At 48.5% G+C, this 20991-nt stretch overlaps 1 protein-coding gene across 7 annotated transcripts in view; it reads right to left on the reverse strand.

Annotated features, from left to right (window-relative positions):
* Nucleotides 1-20991, reverse strand: part of KIF1A (kinesin family member 1A) — a 4129412-nt gene that overhangs the window by 2472179 nt on the left and 1636242 nt on the right. For all 7 annotated transcript variants that reach the window (XM_069618139.1, XM_069618143.1, XM_069618141.1 and 4 more), the window contains exon 25: nucleotides 3599-3736. In XM_069618139.1, the coding sequence (XP_069474240.1) occupies nucleotides 3599-3736 (138 nt within the window). The remainder of the gene's footprint in view (nucleotides 1-3598; nucleotides 3737-20991) is intronic.

A 20991-nucleotide genomic window follows, 5' to 3' on the forward strand; every position in this document is an offset into this window, starting at 1 on the left:
TGTGGCAAGCTCACTGGCCTGCGGCCATCTTGGTCGGGCTCTCAGCGCCCCCCCGGTCACTCTTGAAGCTAATAGGACTGGGCTTCATTGCAGGCTACTCAACACCCGTTCTTTAATAGCCCACTCCATGGATTGCCACGATTTGGTGACCGACTATGGACTTGAGCTTTTATTTCTTACTGAAACTTGGCTGAATGAGGCTGCGGGCCCTGCCATTGTCCAGTCCCTACCTCCTAATTATGATTTGGTACATGTCGATCATACGGCAGCTCACCCGGGTGGTGGACTGAACATTATTTACAATACCAACTATAAAGTTACTTACACTGTTCCTAAGCACACCCTAAAAATGGAATGTCTGCTTGCCCGTGTATATGTTTCTCCCACATTTACATGTACAGTGGTGGTGATATACTGGGCTCCTGGAGCCGATAGTGGGTTCTGTGCTGAATTCCCTGCATTGGTAATGGGAATTCAGATTCAACACGCTGATCTAATGATTTTGCAGGATTTTAACCTTCCTACTAACCATGCTACTAGTGGTCAAGTGTCTAATTTCTTGGCCTTGATGTCAGATCTAGGTCTTCATCAATGGGTGACTGAACCGACCCATCAATGGGGTAGCATCCTGGACTTGATTTTTTGCACCTGTGAATTCTATTTCCCTACCCTCTCCCATTCCTGTTGTTTGGTCTAACCATTGTCTGGTACCATTTGAGATCCCTCAAAAGGCTCCTACTCCTCTGCGAGATAAACCTGCCATTTTGAAACGTAGCTGGCACAGGGTGTCTAGCCCTAAGCTTACTGCCACACTGTTAGCTCACTGTGGTCAGGCAGCGTTGTGTTCTCTTTCAAAATTGGAAGCATGCTTTACAGCTACTGCTGATTGTTTGGCGCCACTTAGGTTATGTAAGCAGAGAAGTCGTTCCTCTGAGCGTTGGTATTCCGAAGAGCTTAGAGCGCATAAGTTATGCTGTAGACAAGCAGAGAGAAAATGGCGGGAAAGCTATTCTGCCGAGACCAGAAGTGTTTTCCGCCATACTCTCACTGCTTATCATAAAGCGGTAATTAACGCAAAAAATGTTTTTTTTTGGTCTTAAGGTGGAAGAAGCTCTTAATCAAACAAAGGCTCTTTTCGAGCTTGTTCAATCTCTATCCACTCCTGCCAAAGGGCGTGCACAGGTGCCTCCATCACAATCCTTCCGCGATTCACTCTGCTCTTTCTTTGTGTCAAAAATCTCATCCATTCATGACAAAATTAATAATGGATTTCCACACCGCCCTGCGACTGTAGCCCTTGTTGAGGACCCTTTGCTAAATGGGGCCTGGTCCAAGTTTCCTACTTTTTCTGATGAGGATATTCTTGCTGCCATCCAACGTCTGAAATCAGCTTACCCTGCCGATGCCATTGCTTTGGCCCTTCTAAAGTAAAATTCAAGTGCCCTAATTGCTCATATTACTGCTGCAGCTAATGCTTCTTTCACTGATGGGGTAATTCCCCTTGCACTTAAGCACGCTCTGGTGATTCCTCTATTGAAAAAGCCCTGTCTTGACCCTGAGGTGTGGACTAATTACCGCCCTATTTCTTTATTGCCTTTTCTTATGAAACTACTGGAAGCTCTGGTTCCCCCCTTGCTCTCCACTTTTCTGGAATCTTCTTATTACTTTGATTCATTTCAATCAGGCTTTCGGCCAGGAAGGGGAACTGAGTCAGTCTTGAATTCGGTACTTGACAATCTGGCCCGCCTGGTAGATCAGGGGGGTGTCGGAGCAGTTGCACTATTAGATCTGTCCAGGGGTCAAGTCCTAAAAATTAGAGTGGGGGGACTCATCAACAAACGCAATGGGATGTGATGTCGTCAGAAATTACCATATGAAGGTGAAATATGCACATTTCATTAAATTGGCTTTGTATAACCACCCAAATTGAACAGGACAAATCGCATTTGCCTTTCATAAAATCAACACACACACAAAACCAAGAGAGGATATTTTGTTCTAATATGTTTTTGAAAACTTTAAAAGGTGTGCATGTTTTAAACTCCAACAACCAATACAAATGTTTTCCCTGCGACTTGCAGTACCGAAATGGCACATTTCACCTTTAGTTGTTTGTTATTTGTCATCAGGTTATATAGTGTAGTGGTGAAGTGCCCGGTTTGATCCCAGAGGCCGGCTTTACTTCATAAATTCAAAGAGGACGTTCCATTTTTATAATTTTAGCTGGGGGGGACTGGGTCCACCCTCTGAATAAAGTGGGTGGACTCCGTCCCACTGCGTGTACCCTTGACTTGAGCCCTGGATCTGTCAGCTGCATTCGTCACTGTCGACCATCCTACCTGATCGCCAGGCTAGCTGCCGCCGGCCTGTCCGGTGAAGTGCTTGACAGGTTAATTGCCTTCCTAACCATCCGATTCCAGTCAATTTCTCTTCCCCCTTTTCGTTCTAGTCCAGCTTCACTCTTCTGTGGTGTCCCACAGGGATCTGCCCAGTCACCCATTTTGTTCAACTTGTATATCAGGCCTTTGCTGTCTCTTATTTTGTCCGATGGCTTTCGTTATTATTACTACGCCGATGATACACAAATTCTGGTCCGTCTAGACCTGAATCAGTCTGATCTGGCCACTCGGTTTAGGAAGTGTCTTGAGGATGTGGGTGCATGGATGACATCAAACTGGTTGAAGCTAAATGACAGTAAGACTGAGGTACTGCTGGTTGGTACTACCTCTCCCCTTTTGTTCTGGACCACAGACTACTGGCCTGCTTCTCTCAGCCCCCTTCCTATGCCAGTGTCATCAGTTAGGAACTTGGGAGTTAACATCACTTCATTACTTGCCATTGAGGAACAGGTTGCAGCGGTATGTAAGAACAGTCATTTGAAACTCTGTATTCTTAGGAATGTCTACCCTTTCATTCCAGCTAAATGTCAGGCACCGGTGGTTGCGGCGCTTGTTATGAGTGGTCTTGACTACTGTAACTCCCTTTAACTGGCCCTGCCACGCTATTTGATAAACCTGCTCCAGTTATTGCAGAATGCTGTCGCTAGGGCCATCCTTCGTCCTCCCTGCGGAGCCCACATGACCCCACTGTTGGGACAGCTCCACTGGCACCCAGTGGAACATCACATGTGGTTTAAATTCATGTGTATGGTGCACCGTGCCTTCTATGGCGTGGGTGCAGAATACCTTGAGGTTAAATTCCAACGCCATATTCCTACCCGATGTCTCCGCTCTAAGTCTGCCTCTCTGGTGGCGGTTCCTCGGTTCAGACTGACTCGGACAGGCAGGCGCGCTTTCTCGGTGGCGGCCGCCATGGCATGGAACTCTCTTCCCCTCACCTTGCGTGAGACTGTGGACCATCTGTCCTTCTGCCGATCCTTGAAAACATTTGTGTTTTAGACTTGGGAAAAACAAATCCTCTGCTTTCACTCCAGCGCCATGGTGCCTTTGGGCGTACGCACGCTTAATACTTTTAATTAACATAACATAACAATAAGGAGGGAAGGAGAGGGGAAGTAAGAATGTGCAGAGTATCATAGTGCATAAGGTTGTTATCTAGTTTCACTGGAAGCTTTGTTTCATATGTAAACATTTCTTACCTGCCAACCAGCCGGAACCAGGGGAAGCGGTCATAGAAGGGATCGCCACCTGTTACTACGTTGTCACCATCTTCAATGAAATTGGAAGGCACTTCTGCAGCCCGGTCATACATTTCACGCATTAGGTCCAGCCGTTGTCTAAAATAAGTAGGAGTAAAAAGAAATAAGGACTCTACATAATAGAAAAAAGCCTCACCCACTTACTAATGCTCCACATAATGGGGATCCTTTTAAGTAGTTAATGAATGCTTTAGGGAATCACCCTATTTTTCATTGATGGCAACAAATAACGAATGGGCAATACTTGAAGTGATACATGTGAAATGCTGTATGTACAGGTTTCTGCCACAGTTGTTTCAGGGGAAGGGTTTGGATGTAAGCTTGGTAGAAGTGGGTGGGGAAAGAGTTGTGGACCAGAGCCATGGAGGTGGCCATGGGTATCGGCTCCGGATCAGTGTTTCGGCGCTTCCGTGCTGTCTTGGATGCACTGTGCTCTCAAACAGGGAACAGCTTAGGGGAGTGGGACCTTCAAACTTTGGAGGACGTTCGGTGAGGGATGGGGCCAGATAGCTTAGAAGTTGTCTGCATTTGAAGGGTAGGAACATTTGGATATTGGGCAAGTAGTTATTAGGATGCTAGCAGTGGGTAGATGTTACGATCTCTGTCCTGCCAGGCTAGGTGAACGAGTAGGGTGGGTGAAGCTGTGTTGGGACTGATGGGGTTGGGTGACAAGGGCATTGATAGGGGAAGGGATTCTCTGGGCTTTCTTGGTTGATTACAGAACTCAGGATGCAAGTAGTTGAGAGTTCTGGGGCTTTGGTGTAGTTGGCCTGGTAGGGCTGAGGGTGACGAGGTGTTTCACACTGGCTGAAGATTGGAGTCAAGGTATTGTAGATGTGGCATTAAGGACAAATACTCTTTCAGGGCATGGGCTGCTTACTGCACTCGACCAGTACCTTGGTAATGTGCTTCAGAATATGAATTGAATTTTGGGTGAGAGATTTGCTCATTTCTCTCTGCACTGGTAAATGCAGCATCCTAACATTTGGGATATTAAGTGCTGAACTAACCCATTTTGTTTTAATTCATTTTGGATTCCTCAGTAGGTTTTGTAAATAGATGATAGGGTGATAAGGCCTTGGAGTCGGGAGGAGAAGATGCCAGTAGCTTGTAAATGACTCTTATGCACTTCGAAACAACACTATTTCCAGGAACTAGCAGGATCACTTGTACCTGGTGCTGTCCTGCAAGCAAGGGCATGATTAAGAGCACTCCTTGACAGAGTATTCCTGTGATCTGTCATTACGCTAGGACACTCATTGGCCCTTTCTCTGCCTTCTCTTTCCTGCTTTCATCTCATCAGCTGACCAACTGCACATGCATGAAGAAACATAGTGAGACAACAATCAGGTAGGGCGTTTTCTTTTAATTTGCTTATCTGAGTTTTGTGTCTGATTTCTGCTAGTTACACGGGTGATGCTGTATAACCGAAATGGAGGTCATGCATGTGCGCTTTTGTAGCGTTAATTTCCCCTCTTCATCTTTATCACTCTTGTTTCACTGTGGTTTCTGCAGTCGCCGTTTTATAAAGACAATAATAGGCTCTGTCACTTGTGACATCTGGTTTAGCAGTCCCAAATTAATTCCCTGGTCGTTGGCAGGGGACCGCTTCAGATTTCTACCTACACATTATGCCTCCCCACTTCAAGGGAATGCCTGAGCAGATCACAGGTCCTTTACAGAATCATGCTCTGACTAATTCAAGTACCAACTTCCACTTACTAGAAACTGCCATCATCATGAAAAAAGCTTGTTAGAACAAGATGTTCTATTTTTTCCTTCTATCTAATCAGCATTCCGTTAGATCAAATGCCATGATTATACTTTTTTCCTCAGTCTCTTCTTATCTTTCTGATGGTTTGTCTCTTTAATGCCCTTCCTGCTGCTTTTCCCTGCCTATCGACTTTTCCTTTCCTCCTTAGATCAAGTTGGGGACATAATATTCTATTTTTCCAATCAAATCCCAGTGCAGTACAACAGCTAGGAAAGAGTGGGGGTGCAGTTCAAAAGCTATGTAACACAGTATGACATATGTACAATCAATTACCTATCCGGAAATGAATTAACAACAAAAGACCACAACCACATCACCAATGATAAACACAAAGAGACTAACTGGTGTTATCAGTCACTTGCAATCCAGATAGGAAAATAGCAATGAAATATGAAAGCATGCATCTATCATATCCAGTGTTGTCATGTAATCTTCCTTTTTTAACAAAGGGATGACTTCCTGTAATGTTGTCATCCTGAACTTTTGAAGTTCGACATATTTTTGCTTCTCTCAGATCAAGTACTGGGTGTTTGGTTTAGACTTTCTCTGGAACAAGGAAGTACACAGAACAAATCTCTCAGACGGTAGAACAAGTTCAAAGGGTCCCTTGTGTGGAAGTTTTTCTTCCTCTGACTGTTGGTGGATGATTGCGTGGTAGTTCTTTGAATTCCACGCAATATACCTTCTTTAGAGTTGACAGCATCCACTTGCCTGATGTGATCCCCCATACGTGGGTGAATAGTGTAAGGTGCCCCTGTGAGGAGTCAGAATTGAGACGCGCCACAAAGTTGTAATATTCTAATTATTAATCATTTTATTTAACAGACATGGGCTGGAAAAATGCCTCTCTAGCCCTATCCTAAAGAAGGAGGTTCCCTACTTAAGTAACTAAAACTAAGAATCAGGGAACGACGTCCTTTCATCGCCGTATATTTCAAAGCCTGTCATTTAAACGTGAACATTATAACAAAAATGTCCATCAATAGGGGGGGGGGTAGGAAAGGGCAGATAAGGGTTTGGATGGGTAGGGAATAGGTAAAAATAGGTGGGGGAAGGGAGGTTTGATGGAGGACCCCCCCAAAAAAAAAAGAAATTCGATGAACATTTTCGTTAGAATGTACACGTTTAATTGGCAAGCGTTGAAATATACGGCGATGAAAAATTACATAAACCAGAATACGTCGGTGTCAATTAGTTAGCAACTTAGAAACCGCCAGTGTACAAAACATTCTAAACTGACCCCCACACTAGAAACAAACTAAGAATGCAAGGAAATGTCTGTATATATTCAATGAAAACATTTTGTTAAAGGGACATCATGGTTAAGTTGCACTAATAAAAACCTATGAAATTCAATGAAAAAACGTAGTTAAGGGCACGTTATGGTTAAGTTACACTAATAAAAACAAATGAAAATCAATGGAAAAACATTGTTACAGGGACGTTATGGTTACAGGTAAAACCGAAAAACCTCAGAAATTTGCCAGTTATGGTAAGTTTAGCAACCATAACTCGTGCCACCACCGTGCACTGCTAAGACTAACACACAGGACATCAAAGATGACATCACAAATGCCATTGATGACATCACTGATGACATCATATATCTGGCTCACTTATTTTGGTTCACTGAAAAATCTAGGCCAAGTCCCTTTAACAAAGTTTTTTCAGTCAATTTCATTGGAATTTTACCATGCATGCGAACTCAAGATGGCGGGCGTTCCAGGAAAACCAGCGCATTTCATGTTTTCTCACCGCCCAATCAGCGACAAAAGTCAGCGAATTTTTCTAGCCAATGGAACTAGAAACGGTCAGTCCGCACACCGAACAGGGAAGTGAGTCTGCCGAGCGGACATAGATATCACTAATGTTTTGCCTTACGTTTTGGTTGTTTACAAAAAAATTACTGGATGGATTTACACCAAATGAACAAAAGCACGATTTCGGGACCAAGCCGCTGCTCCTGCCGCAAATTTGGTGAAAATCCGTCCAGCGGTTTGGTCTGTAGGCACGACAGAAATCTTTTCCCATTATGTCTATGGGAAACAAAGAAAAGTTGGGACCCCCCTATAATTTAGCCCTCACTTGACAAAATCCATTCGGTCTTTACACAAACATTGAAGGTTGGGTCTATAATCTTTCTCAAAACTTTTGTACACATTCGTCAAATAGCAACAAAGTTATAAGCCATCTAAAAATGTTGAGACCACCCCTCTAATTTCGCCCCCTCTTGAGAAAATCCCACCAAACTTTAGAAAACCATTTATATATAGATCCAAAATCGTTTTGCCAAATGTTGTGCAGATTCGTCAAATGACACCACATGTATATGCCTTTACAATATTTTAGGACCCCCCCCTCTAATTTTGCCCCCTCTTGACAGAATACCACAAAGCTTTGCAAAACCATTCAGGATTAGTTCTAGAATAGAACTGCAAAATTACATGCAGTTTCATCGAGTGATGCAAAAGTTATAAGCCATCCAAAAACTGCTTTTCCCCAACCCTGTAATGCAGAAATAGGTAAAAATGTCCTAGAACATCCGAAGTGACCAAAAACACCACAGGACTGCTCCAGGACATCTGGAGTGTTTGCAGACTTTCAGGGGGAGGGGGTGAAACAACCCATTTTTTGGGCCTCTTATGGCCATATCCAATCCAATCCTCATCCCCCCCACATCAACAGAGATTGTTTGTTGAGTTTAACAAGTACAACGCTGCTTTTTTAAAAATGTTTTCACTGCACTGTCTGCTGACCCCAAAAAAGTCGGCAAATCCAAGATGGCGGGCTTTCCACGAAAAACATCGCATTTCATGTTTTCTCACCGCCTAATCAGCGGCTGCATCCCTGATGTCCGCGGACCACGCAAAAGTCAGCAAATTTTTCTAGCCAATCAGATGCCAGTCCGCGGACCGAACAGGGAAGTGAGTCCGCGGAGTGGACATAGATATCACTAATTTGGTTGCCTTACGTTTTGGTTGTTTAAAAAAAACTACTGGACGGATTTACACCAAATTAACAAAAGCACGCTTTTGGGACCAAGCCAAACCACGCTTTTGGATTGGATATGCCTTTTGCAAAACCCAATAAATCAACGACATCCAGATTGTAACCCCATGGTCTTATATCAGGTCTCAATAACTTTTGAACATCACCCTCCATATCTCTCTCAAATACTTCCCTGGATATCAATGTAATTTTTGATCCAGAATCAGCCATCATACACACATCTTTTCCATTAACCTTCACATTGGCATAGGTGTGTTCACAATCATCATCCTCATCTCCATACACTACATTTATTGTATTAACAATAATGTTTTCCAAGGGGAAATCGCCTTCTTCTGACGACCTCCGAGCTTCCTCCTCATTGATGTATAAAACTTTTCTTTCATTAAATGGATCATTTATGCAACAGTTAGCAAAATGTCCTCACCTCTTGCATTTCAAGCACGTTGTCTTCCTTCCCGGACAAGAGAAAGATGCAGCAAAATGGGAGCTACTTGCACAATGGTAGCACAATCGTTCCTCTCTAGCACTCGTTTAATTTTTCTGTCGGCCAGTTTTAAAGTCACCATTACCACGGGTCATTTTTTTTCTCCTTGTCTTTCACCTTTTTCTTATTCTTATTTTCAGTCACACCTAAAATCTCAGATTTTTCGGCACACTATTTGCTTTCCTCGAAGGTTTCGCTATACAGGCCAAAGAGTGTTCTACTCTGCGAACTATGTTTAAAACTTCGTCTAACGTTGGCTCATCCTTAAGCCACAATTCCTCACGTATCCTATCCGAGCTACAATGTGTCATAAATTGATCTCTTAAATGATCATCATATGCACCCTGAAATTTGCAAGACAATGCTAACTGGCGTAGAGCAGTCATATACTCTTCTCCGAATTCTCCCGGTTCCTGAACTCTCATCCGGAAGTTACACCTTTCCAAGATGGTGCTTGTTCTGGGGTTAAAGTGAGCATCCAATTTGGCAAAAGCAGTTTCCAGTTCATTTAAAGCATCCCCTTCACTTTCACAAGGAATCGCCGTAAGAGTTTCAAAAATCCTTTGACCCACATATCCTAGGTGATCCATAAAAAGGGCAAGTTTCCTATCATTGGTGAAAGAGTTTCCTGCTGCTGCTTTTAGATAATGGAGAAATCCCTTCTTCCATTGTGCCCACTTTTCGTCGGACCAGGCACAGCCATGAACAACGGAGGGCCACTAACATTTTACATGGCCATCTTGTTACTTCAAAAATGTGTTTCCTCCTGTTGAAACTTCCACCCCAGATCCAAACCTATTCACAGGCATCCAGTACACCTGTAAAACTCCCTTCTCTTGATTTGTTCCCCTTCTCTTGGTTTGTGTCACCTTTCGGATTCCTTGATTCCTTGACTTTCTCCTGCACCTCTTTGTTTAATATATATATTTTTTTCACTGACTTTCTCCTGCACCTCTTTGTTTAATATATATATTTTCTTCACTGTCACTTGCTGCACAAGTGTGCTTTTTCTCAATGCTCCACTTTTGCTACCGGAACTTTCAAGCTTCTCACTCCGTTGCACCTCTGGGTTATGCTTTGTTCAACGCTTCTTCACTTCTTCACCACCTTTGCTGCTGGACCTTTCACAGCTCGCTCTCTCTCTATTGCGCCTCAGTGTTATGCCTTAAAACTTGCTTTTTCTTCCTCTTTTACTTCCACTGCTCTTCCCCCTTTGCTTCTTTACTTCTCTCTCTGTTGCGCCTCAGCGTTATGCCTTACACCTTGCTTTATCTTCCGCTTTCTTCCGCTTCCACTTCCACTGCACTTCCCCCTTCTTACTTGTTGTGACCAGGGGCCACCTGTTTGCAATCTTCTCTGGCGGCTATTTAGTTGCTGTCCATTTTCCTTCTTCCTTGCTTGTGATCTTTAAGCACATGCACGCTGTGAGGATGTAAGGATCCTCTATTCCGCCGCCGCGGTAGCACTTGAGAAGATTGGAATGCGGGTCTATATAGGGAAATACGGTTAGTGCTGCCGGCTGTCTTCGCTCGGAGCAGCTGTGCAATTTCACCCGCGGATGGGGAAGCGACGGCAGGTTCTCTCAGACGCTTTTAGCTATGGGTGCGCGGGGGGGCAGGGAAGCACTTACTGCAGTGGTATCCCACGTAAGCCGCTGCCACGCATGCAGCGGAGCAGGACCTTTTCTCTCTGCTGGGGGTCCCTTGACAGTAGATCCTCATCGCCAATGTTAAGTGGGATTAATCCACACACTTGTTAATGCTTTAAGAGATTTTATTAAGAAGACATCTATAGATAAGACCCCCAGCAGTGCCACCAAAACACTACCAAGGCAGACTAAACCCAACTGACAGAAAATAGAACATCAGTACAAATAAACAGTGCATCACATCCAATTTAAAACCCCATGACCTGCTGATGACATAATACAATTCCAGCCATCAGCAGCATCATACACAAGCCTATTAAACAGCTCATGAACAGTGGCTTGCCAATAACACTGGCTAGCAAGCCACATCATAACACATGTGCAACTCGGGGGAGAGGGACCTGGGCCTGAGATTCAGAGGGTAGACAGGTAACCAGTGCAGTGACAGACAGGAGATCAGCAGTGAAGAGGAAGAGAGAAGGCAGAAGCAAAGAGCACGGTCTTGAGCAGCTTCCAGAACTGGAGATGGTCCTGCTCAAGTTTTAGAGAGGCAGAGAGGTCTCTTTTAAAGAACATTTTCTTTGTATCACAACAGTGTCTCTTTGTCCAACAATTTCTTGAAGCTTTTACAATGGATTCAGAAATTAATTGTTCACACAATATTTTCCATAACATCCAACAATGCCTTTGTAGCAAAAGTGTTTCTCTTGAACAACAATGCCTTTATATTGGACTCATAAGGTTCATGTTCTGTAAACTTAAAGGTTTGGCTGGTGTACTGTCCAGATTTGCGAGTATACTTCCTTGCCAGGTATTTTGTATCACTGATAAACTTTTTCTTTAAAACTCTGGTGGATTGGCTAGGATTGCTCCTATGCCAGGAATCCTATTATGGTTTATTCAGATCCACTGGTATACTTCCCTGCTAGGTATCTTATCACAGTTCCCAAACCACCTGGTAAATTTGGCTACTAGAATTTCTTGTATGCACTTGGTCCTTGGTGGATTACCTGGTATACTCCTTTGCCAGAAATCCTTTCATGGGGCTCTTCAGATTCCCTATTCTTTCCTGCCAGGTATTTTCCCTGAATATTAAGGTTCTTTATAAAGTTTCAAATGCCTGGTGTATTTAACTGCCATGACTTCTCTTTACAGCCTTCTTACATCCCCTGGTATACTTCCCTGTCAGGTATCCCTCTCTGGTATATTACAGATTCCCTGGTATACTCCCCTGCCTGGTATCTTTCCCCAAATGTCAACTGTCTGGTACCTTCTCTTTACCAGGGAGTCTTTATTGGTTTCACTGTAACTTTCAATATATCACATCAGCATCTACTTTGTTATGTTCAATGTATTTACTTAGGATAACACGTGTTTCAGCTCTCCCCCACATTGACATCTCATGTATATGTAATTGTTCATGTTTCATTGCTGCACATTTTCTTCTCGGTATTCAAATCTTCCTTTTAAACATTGATTTAACATTAGGTTTTGCGTGTGTTTAAATCGCCTTTGAGTATTTTCCAAAATATCAATCTAACATAATTAGTTCACTTGCTAGCTCGTTTGTCGGTATGCCCCGAGTCCCCAATGGCTCTGGGCTGACTCACCGGTAGTTTGTGGTGTCTCCGACTTATGGCGTGCCTATGCTGTGAAGCTTCCTACCTGGATGGGCTTCTCGTGTGATGCGGGCATCTCTTCAGCATTTCCTGCAGCAATGCGTTCAGTCGCCGTCTTCCTTCTATGGCCTGAACCAGAGAACGCTGCTTCCTAACTCGACCGTACCTCCATGAGCTCTGCTGTGCTTGCCGGTGCTCCTGCAGTCCTTCAGGTATGCCTGCCGCGCCTCTCTTTCCTTTCTGCCATGGCAGTGTCTGTAACTCGCGTTTGCGAGCTGCCCGTGAATGTACCTGTCTTCTCTTCCACAGTTCTCTCCCATTCTGCTTTGCTGGATACTGTGGTTGCCATTTTTAAAGGTCCCGGCCAATTTAGTGTAAATGAAGCAACTAGTCTGAATGTTAGTCTTTGGACTTTGCTCAGGTTGCATCAACTCTTCTCTCCTCTTCTTCATCTCATTACTTGAGGCTTTATGGGAGCTGAATCCATAGATGCAATTGGATTTCCAAAATTATGATGTTCAAAAACTTCACAGACAGAAATGTCAGAAACAGGTTTTATGTGGGTTGTGAAAGTTTGAGGTATACATGGAGTTTTGTATAGAGTGACATGAAGGAAGGGGCTTCCAATGTCCATGATAAGGGGAAATTGTGGGGTGACTACAAGCCCTCATGAACCTAGGTGTTATAGGGTCTTCGTTAGGAAAAAGGTAGTAATACTGCATCCCAGCCAATGGAATCATACCCTCTCCTTCGTAGTTGTCCCCTCCCCTGTGATCCTCCCTCATATAACCATGACAGGGTCAGGATCGGGTAATGGCTGCCATCTCCTGGCCACAGAGGAGGAGGCCACCGCCGGGGAATCAGTGATGAGTCCATCAGATTCATCACAACCCTTACTGGGGTGATCGGGGAGGGGACCTTAAGCAGGGAGTCATTGTTTTGAGTTTGGAGGTGAACCTCTAGTGGTTTGCCCTCTACCTCTGCTATGCCCCCTTCTGCATTGTCTTGGGCAGGAAGTCTGAGATGTAGATAGATGTCCCAGATTAGTATACCACGAGGTGGAGCCCTTGGCTATAACCTGACTGGCCTGCTTTGCAGTTTCAAGAGCATCATCTACCACCTTACCAAAAGGACATTTATCTTCCACTGGCATGTTTAGTAGTATGGTCTGGGTTTCTGGTCTAAAACTCTAACTTCGAAGCCATGCATATCTTTTTTATTAGTCTACCTACTGCCACTATTCTACCAGCTGTAACAGCAGCATCACAAGTATTTTTTATAATAGTGTTTGCAGTTTGCTTGCCTTCAGATAATGTTTTGGGTATCTCAGACTGGAGAAGCTCATGAATGCAGCTAACTAGGTCTTATACATGGTCCCATTGAGATCTGTTAAAACTGCCCATGAGGGTAGTATTATTTGAGATGTGCATTTGGAAAGTAGCTGACATAGCTACTTTCTTTCCTAATGGGTATATCGTTTTACTCACTTTATCTGGCGGAGCCTCAGAAGTGGCTAACAGAGTCCCAGTTCTCTTGCGAGCAGCAGTAACCACCAGAGAATCCAGTTTTAGATGACCCTTGATAAAAAGTGGTTCTGTAGGTTGCTGGCATAAAATGTTTTTCTACACGAGGATTGACAGCCCTGGTTAGGGCTGAAGTTAAAAGGCACAGTAATATTCTCCTATTCTATGACAAGACAGGAGGCTCGCATTATGCTTTTCTTTCTTTAATACTGCCATAATAGCATTTCAAAAAACATGACTTTTTAAACTTTAGCATTTGTGCTTTTCTGTTACAACAAAGAAATAGCCAAACTGAGGTTTTAAAAGTCCAACTAAAGTGATCCTTCCTTCAAGATGACTGTAAAACTAAAACTCCCATGATGCCTATGGGGTGTTGTAGTCCTGACCCTAACTCCTGCTCCAATCAGCTCATAGGTCAGTCTATAAGAACCTTGCCCCCCAGGTCCCTTCCTCTTTCTTTTTTGCTGCCAAAGATAAGTACCTCACATTATCTCTCGTTAGAATATTTGTGTGCGTATGTTCATAATCCCCAGCGCAGCGTATATAGAACGCTTATATATATGAGTGTGTCCTTCATTGACATTAGAGCGTGTATATATAAGGTAATATTTACATTAGAAGAGAATATAGTAAGTAATCTGAGTCGCTCGGACGTTCTGAATATTATTTCACTCGTCGTTGTTCCGCGGCGTTGCATTGTTCAGGTTCCGAGGAGGCGGGGCCGGCGCCGCGAGCGAACGCGCTCGCCTCAGGCACCCGGCCCCGCTCCTCGAGGTTCTGCGCCGACTAACAAGTTGGGTGGTAGGACCCAGGGGAACGGAAGGAAAGTTCAGTCTCCCAGCATTCCCTCGAGGCCTTTCCGCACGCGCGCAAGTGTTTTCATTGCGTTCGCAGCGAACAGTGAGGAAACAACGACCTAATACCGGCTAGAAAGAAAAAAAAAAACTCGTATTTTACCGGAGTGCTATTTAGGGGACAGCTAGAGCAAGAAGTTCGGATACTTCTTTTCAGGCTCTGTGGAAGCAGCCCTGCACAGCCCGCAATACACATATCTCTGTGGAACAGGGGCCTAGCTGCTATTGTTCCCTGCTGACAGCCCAGAAGTTGGTATTACCAACACTAGAGATGGCACAATCCAACAGCCCCGGTGCTCCACCTTCCACCTCTCCGGAGTGGTCTGAGGAAGAGTGGGGAGAGAGCCCGTACCAACAGGACGCGGATCTCTCACACAGTTTTAAGATGGTATTAGGTGATTCATTATCGAAAGCGGTATCGCAAGGTGTGCAGCCTATTGCGCAGAGGCTTGAAGTTCTAGAAGCCATGATTCAAGAACAGCAAGCCCAGCTTGCCAATAAGAGGAAAGCAGAAGAGTCAGTTGATCAGCTGTCAGCCAGACATCCCGCTGAAGGGATTGAACATAAGGGGCGGAAAGCAGCTCGGAAAACTAAACATATTTTGACCCCTCCGAGCAATCTTGATAGGGAGGATGAGGCTCCCCAAAGACCAGACGACCCTGTCGCTAGGCTGAAAAGAGCCTTCCTGGAAAAGAAGAAGCAAAGCCAGGATAGACCCCCTACCCCAGGGGTGAACAATCTAGGGGACGATGATGAAGGCTATATGCCAGAGGACGAAGGTGGAGACGACGTTGACTCCGCGCAGCATTCAGAGGAGATAGACAGTACCACCGATATGTTTGACCCAGAAGCGATCAGGCACCCAAAATCTTCAGATTGGGTCCCGTCGCCCAGAGTAGCAGCCTATATGGCGCAGCATATTAGGAAACCTCTGGACAGGGAGGTAAGGTCCAGGATGCGGTCAGAATGCCCTCGAACAGAGTTGCCGTTCAAACTGGCGGAGACACCGAAGCTTGACTCCAAGATGGTCACTTTTGTGACGAAAACGGCGCGAGATATCCGGAAAGGAATAGACAGGGCCTGGCGAGGGTGCCAAGATAAGCTTCTGGACATTGCAGGTCCCTTCGCTAAGATAATGGACCTGGCGGAAAAAGCCAAGGACACAGGAACACCAGTAGACGCTTCGGCACTGGCGAACTGGGCGCAAAGAGCTGTCTGTCTCATGGGCAACGCTAACTGCGCTATGTCTTCAGAACGTAGGAGAGGTGTCCTTCTGAAAATAGACAATACACTAACAGGCCGATTCATGGAATAATTAGCACGGCGCAAGTGGGCAAAAACGTGCGAATCGCAGTGGAATAGCGAAAATCGCAGTGCAAGTGCGAAAATCGCACGAAAAGCAGCGCACGTCGATTCATGGAAAGCCGTGCGCGAGAAAACCAGCGGATGTGCGATAAAAAAGTGCGCGGCGCACGTTGGCGCACAGGCCATCTAACAGCGTGCGCCAGGTCACAGCGAAAATTGCACAGGCCATAGCGAAATTCGCACATAGCGTGGCGCACGCAACAAAAGTAGGCGGAACACGGGCGTAACACTCGGAATGGGGAACAACTTGCCAAAACGTGGGCGTCACGGGGGAAGTACAGGGCACAAGTGCGCGGAACGCCCACACGCTCGCCTACAACACGTATTCATGGAATAGAATAGGGGAAAAAAGCGCACGCTCAAACCAGCGCACAGGCACAAACATGACCGCCACAAGAAAGCAGGCGGTAGCGTCTCTGCGGCTGTAAGAAATGTGCGCCAAAAGGTGCACCAACAAATAGCACCTATATACTGCCATGATGAATGTCCCATACTGTGGCCCTCCAGGAAAAATGACGTGCAAAGGGGTACCCGCAAACACGGACACCCGCTGACAAAAAATACGTGTGCGTGTATACCGGGGTGCGCGGGAAGTCTCACACGCGATTTCAGCAGGGTACGTGCATCACAGGGGTTCGCGTGAAGTCATTCACGCGATCGGGCCTGGGGGAGCGGGCTACGTGTATTTCAGGGGTTCGCGTGAAGTTTCTCACGCGATCGGGCCTGGGGGAGCGGGCTACGTGTATTCCAGGGGTGCGTGAGAAGTTCCACACGCGAATAGCCTGGGCGCGTGTATTTCAGGGGTGCGCGGGAAGTTCCACACGCGAATAGCCTGGGCGCCTGTATTTGAGGGGTGCGCGGGAAGTTCCACACGCAAATAGCCTGGGCGCGTGTATTTCAGGGGTGCGCGGGAAGTTCCACACGCGAATAGCCTGGGCGCCTGTATTTGAGGGGTGCGCGGGAAGTTCCACACGCAAATAGCCTGGGCGCGTGTATTTGAGGGGTGCGCGGGAAGTTCCACACGCGAATAGCCTGGGCACGTGTATTTCAGGGGTGCGCGTGAAGTCATTCACGCGATCGGGCCTGGGGGAGCGGGCTACGTGTATTTCAGGGGTTCGCGTGAAGTTTCACACGCGATCGGGCCTGGGGGAGCGGGCTACGTGTATTTCAGGGGTGCGCGGGAAGTTCCACACGCGAATAGCCTGTGCGCGTGTATTTCAGGGGTGCGCGGGAAGTTTTACACGCGAATAGCCTGGGGGCGTGTATTTCAGGGGTGCGCGGGAAGTTCCACACGCGAATAGCCTTTGCGCGTGTATTTCAGGGGTGCGCGGGAAGTTTTACACGCAATTTCTGCACGGTACGTGTATTTCAGGGGTGCCGGGGAGTCCCACATGTGATTTGACAGTGTGGGTCCTCCCAGGTGTAACCTGTACACCCTCCACGGCCCCTGCAGGCAGCCCACACCACAGGGGACTACCCTGCATCCCTGGTCATGTCCCGCAGGCAGCCCACCCAACATGGGCATGCCCCCCAGCAAAGGCACATGTCTCCTTGAACTAATGAACACCAACTCATGTCCCCTTGCACCCCCACCCCCCAGCACTGTGGGGCACCTGCCAGCAGGCCCCCACCCATGTCCAACTCATGTCCCCCACCACCCCCACTCCCCAGCACTGTGGGGCACCTGCCAGCAGGCCCCCACCCATGTCCAACTCATGTCTCCCACCACCCCCAGCCACCAGGGTCACCCTCCACCAGGCCCCCACCCATGTCTCCCACCACCCCCACCCCCCAGCCACCAGGGTCACCCTCCACCAGGCCCCCACTCATGTCTCCCACAACCCCCACACACCAGCAGTGCAGGGGCACCCTCCACCAGGCCCCCACTCATGTCTCCCACCACCCCCCACACACCAGCAGTGCAGGGGCACCCTCCACCAGGCCCCCACTCATGTCTCCCACCACCCCCCACACCCCAGCAGTGCAGGGGCAGCCTTCACCAGGCCCCCACTCATGTCTCCCACCACCCCCACCCCCCTGCCACCATGGGCAGCCCCCACCAGGCCCCCACTCATGTCTCCCACCACCCCCACCCCCCAGCAGTGCAGGGGCAGCCTCCACCAGGCCCCCACTCATGTCTCCCACCAACCCCACACCCCAGCAGTGCAGGGGCACCCTCCACCAGGCCCCCACTCATGTCTCCCACCACCCCCACACCCCAGCAGTGCAGGGGCAGCCTCCACCAGGCCCCCACTCATGTCACCCACCACCCCCACCCCCCAGCCACCAGGGTCACCCTCCACCAGGCCCCACTCATGTAACCCACCACCCCCACCCCCCAGCCACCAGGGTCACCCTCCACCAGGCCCCCACTCATGTCTCCCACCACCCCCACACCCTAGCAGTGCAGGGGCAGCCTCCACCAGGCCCCCACTCATGTCTCCCACCACCCCCACCCCCCAGCCACCAGGGTCACCCTCCACCAGGCCCCCACTCATGTCTCCCACCACCCCCACACCCCAGCAGTGCAGGGGCACCCTCCACCAGGCCCCCACTCATGTCTCCCACCACCCCCACACCCCAGCAGTGCAGGGGCAGCCTCCACAAGGCCCCCACTCATGTCTCCCACCACCCCCACACCCCAGCAGTGCTGGGGCAGCCTCCACCAGGCCCCCACTCATGTCTCCCACCACCCCCACCCCCCAGCCACCAGGGCCACCCTCCACCAGGCCCCCACCAGGCCCCCACCCATGTCTCCCACCACCCCCACCCCTCAGCCACCAGGGTCACCCTCCACCAGGCCCCCACTCATGTCACCCACCACCCCCACCCCCCAGCCACCAGGGTCACCCTCCACCAGGCCCCCACTCATGTCACCCACCACCCCCACCCCCCAGCCACCAGGGTCACCCTCCACCAGGCCCCCACTCATGTCTCCCACCACCCCCACACCCCAGCAGTGCAGGGGCACCCTCCACCAGGCCCCCACTCATGTCTCCCACCACCCCCCACATCCCAGCAGTGCAGGGGCACCCTCCACCAGGCCCCCACTCATGTCTCCCACCACCCCCACACCCCAGCAGTGCAGGGGCAGCCTCCACCAGGCCCCCACTCATGTCTCCCACCACCCCCCACACCCCAGCAGTGCAGGGGCACCCTCCACCAGGCACCCACACATGTCCCCCTGCCCCCAGGTCCTGACGATACTCAATCATGGCAGTAATGGCCAGCATACCCAGCACAAACACCCAGGCAAGGATTGCATCCACCCACATAGTGAATGCAATTACATGATACAACCCCAATGGCAAGTCTGTAAATGAACACATGTCCGTCACACACACATACACAATGGGTGCAAGTGAATGTCAAAACCCATATCATGACATGTATGAAACCAATGAGAAAATACCACAAGTGAAAGTTAAAAAAACATGTATTAAAGATGAAAAATAAGTAAAAAAATCAAACATACAACAATGGGGATAACAAAATAAATGGTCCATGTCCGAGAACAAATGTAAAAATAAAAAAAACAAAGTAATCCAAAAACTAATTTTGTCCAAAGCAAAATCATGTGGAAGTAAAATAATGAAAAACCATTTCCTCATGGTGAACACAATAATTAATAAAAAAAATGTTTCTTCAATAAGCAAACTATATACACGAAAATTCCAGGGTCCATGAGCCCAACACCATAAATGAAACCTACTACTACCTAATGAAAATAATATATACAAAGAAGTGGCCATTGTCCGAGCGGTCCAAAAATACAAAAATCAATAAAGGAAACCTAACACTAACTAACTAAATAACTATATACAAAGGCAGCGGGCAAGTCCTGCGGCTCACTCGGTGATGTTGCTGGCCAGGGCATCATCGAACTCCATGTCGATGTCCTGGAGGCGGGACTCTGTCCTGGCCCCGAGGTCTCGCAGGGATAACCCCATGTCCAGCTCAAACTCCCTGCGAGCTTCCTCGAAGCACTCAGCCCGCCTCAACGCCCGACGCATGGAGAACTCTGCCCTGACCATGGTGAGCCGCTCCTCTTCCGCCCGCTGCCGCTCCGCACCTTTCCGCTGGACCAACTGCTCCCACACGGAAGACACCACCATCCCAGGGTTGCCCTGCCCTCCGGCCGATGCCTGCCCCTCTGATCTTGAAGGCCCCGAGCCATGATGCCTCCCACGTCGAGCCTGCTGCTGCCTCCGACGCCACTGCCTCTGCCAGCACGACGGCATCCAGGCTGATGGAAACCACCGACGCCGTCGTGCACGTGCCCTGCCCGATGATGCTGTCACATCTTCCATCTGCTGGGGTCCAGTTGCTGTGTTGTCCACCCCTGCTGGACCTCCGACTCCCAACTGTGGCAGGGATGGGATCCCCACCGAGCTGGCTGCATTGGTCGGGGCAGGTCCACAGGGGGCCCTAGTGGCATCTGGGCCGGAATACGGCAAGGAGAATGACTGGTGTATAGCCTGCACAGAGGAGGAGAGGGCCGCCAGATTGGACAACACATGCAGGAAACCCCCGAACATGGACGATCCCAATTGGGCCACGTCGGCACGGTGCACTTCGTGATGACGTGCGTCCTCCTCCCGGGAAGCACGCACGGCATCACGAATCACAGCCGTGTGCATCGCGACCCCAATCAGGACCTTCTCCACACGGCCAGGGGTTCCCACGTCCGCAGGTGGAGTGGAGTCAGGTGACATGGACATCCCCTCTACCTGCGGACGGGCCTAGGACGGGGCATCCCTGCTGGTGCATGGTGGTGCACTCACAGGGTCAGGGACAGCGACATGCACAGGCCCCTCCACGGTGACCTGTGCTGCCTCCTGCCCCTGGCCCTGGACTGCACCACTTGCACCAGCAGGGATGCCCCCACCAGGCCCCATGTGTGCCCCAGTGGCGGCCTCCTCCTCCTCTGTGCAAACCACCAACCTGGATGGCTCCTCACCATCTCCCACCGTAGCAGGCCCCTGTGGGGGCTCACCCACCCCTTCCGCTGCAGCCGTGGGGGCATCCCCGCCGCCTTGCTCCACAGCGCCGTC

This window comes from Ambystoma mexicanum, chromosome 10 (genome assembly GCF_040938575.1).
Source record: "Ambystoma mexicanum isolate Mex_15411 chromosome 10, UKY_AmexF1_1, whole genome shotgun sequence".
Lineage (NCBI taxonomy): Eukaryota > Metazoa > Chordata > Amphibia > Caudata > Ambystomatidae > Ambystoma > Ambystoma mexicanum.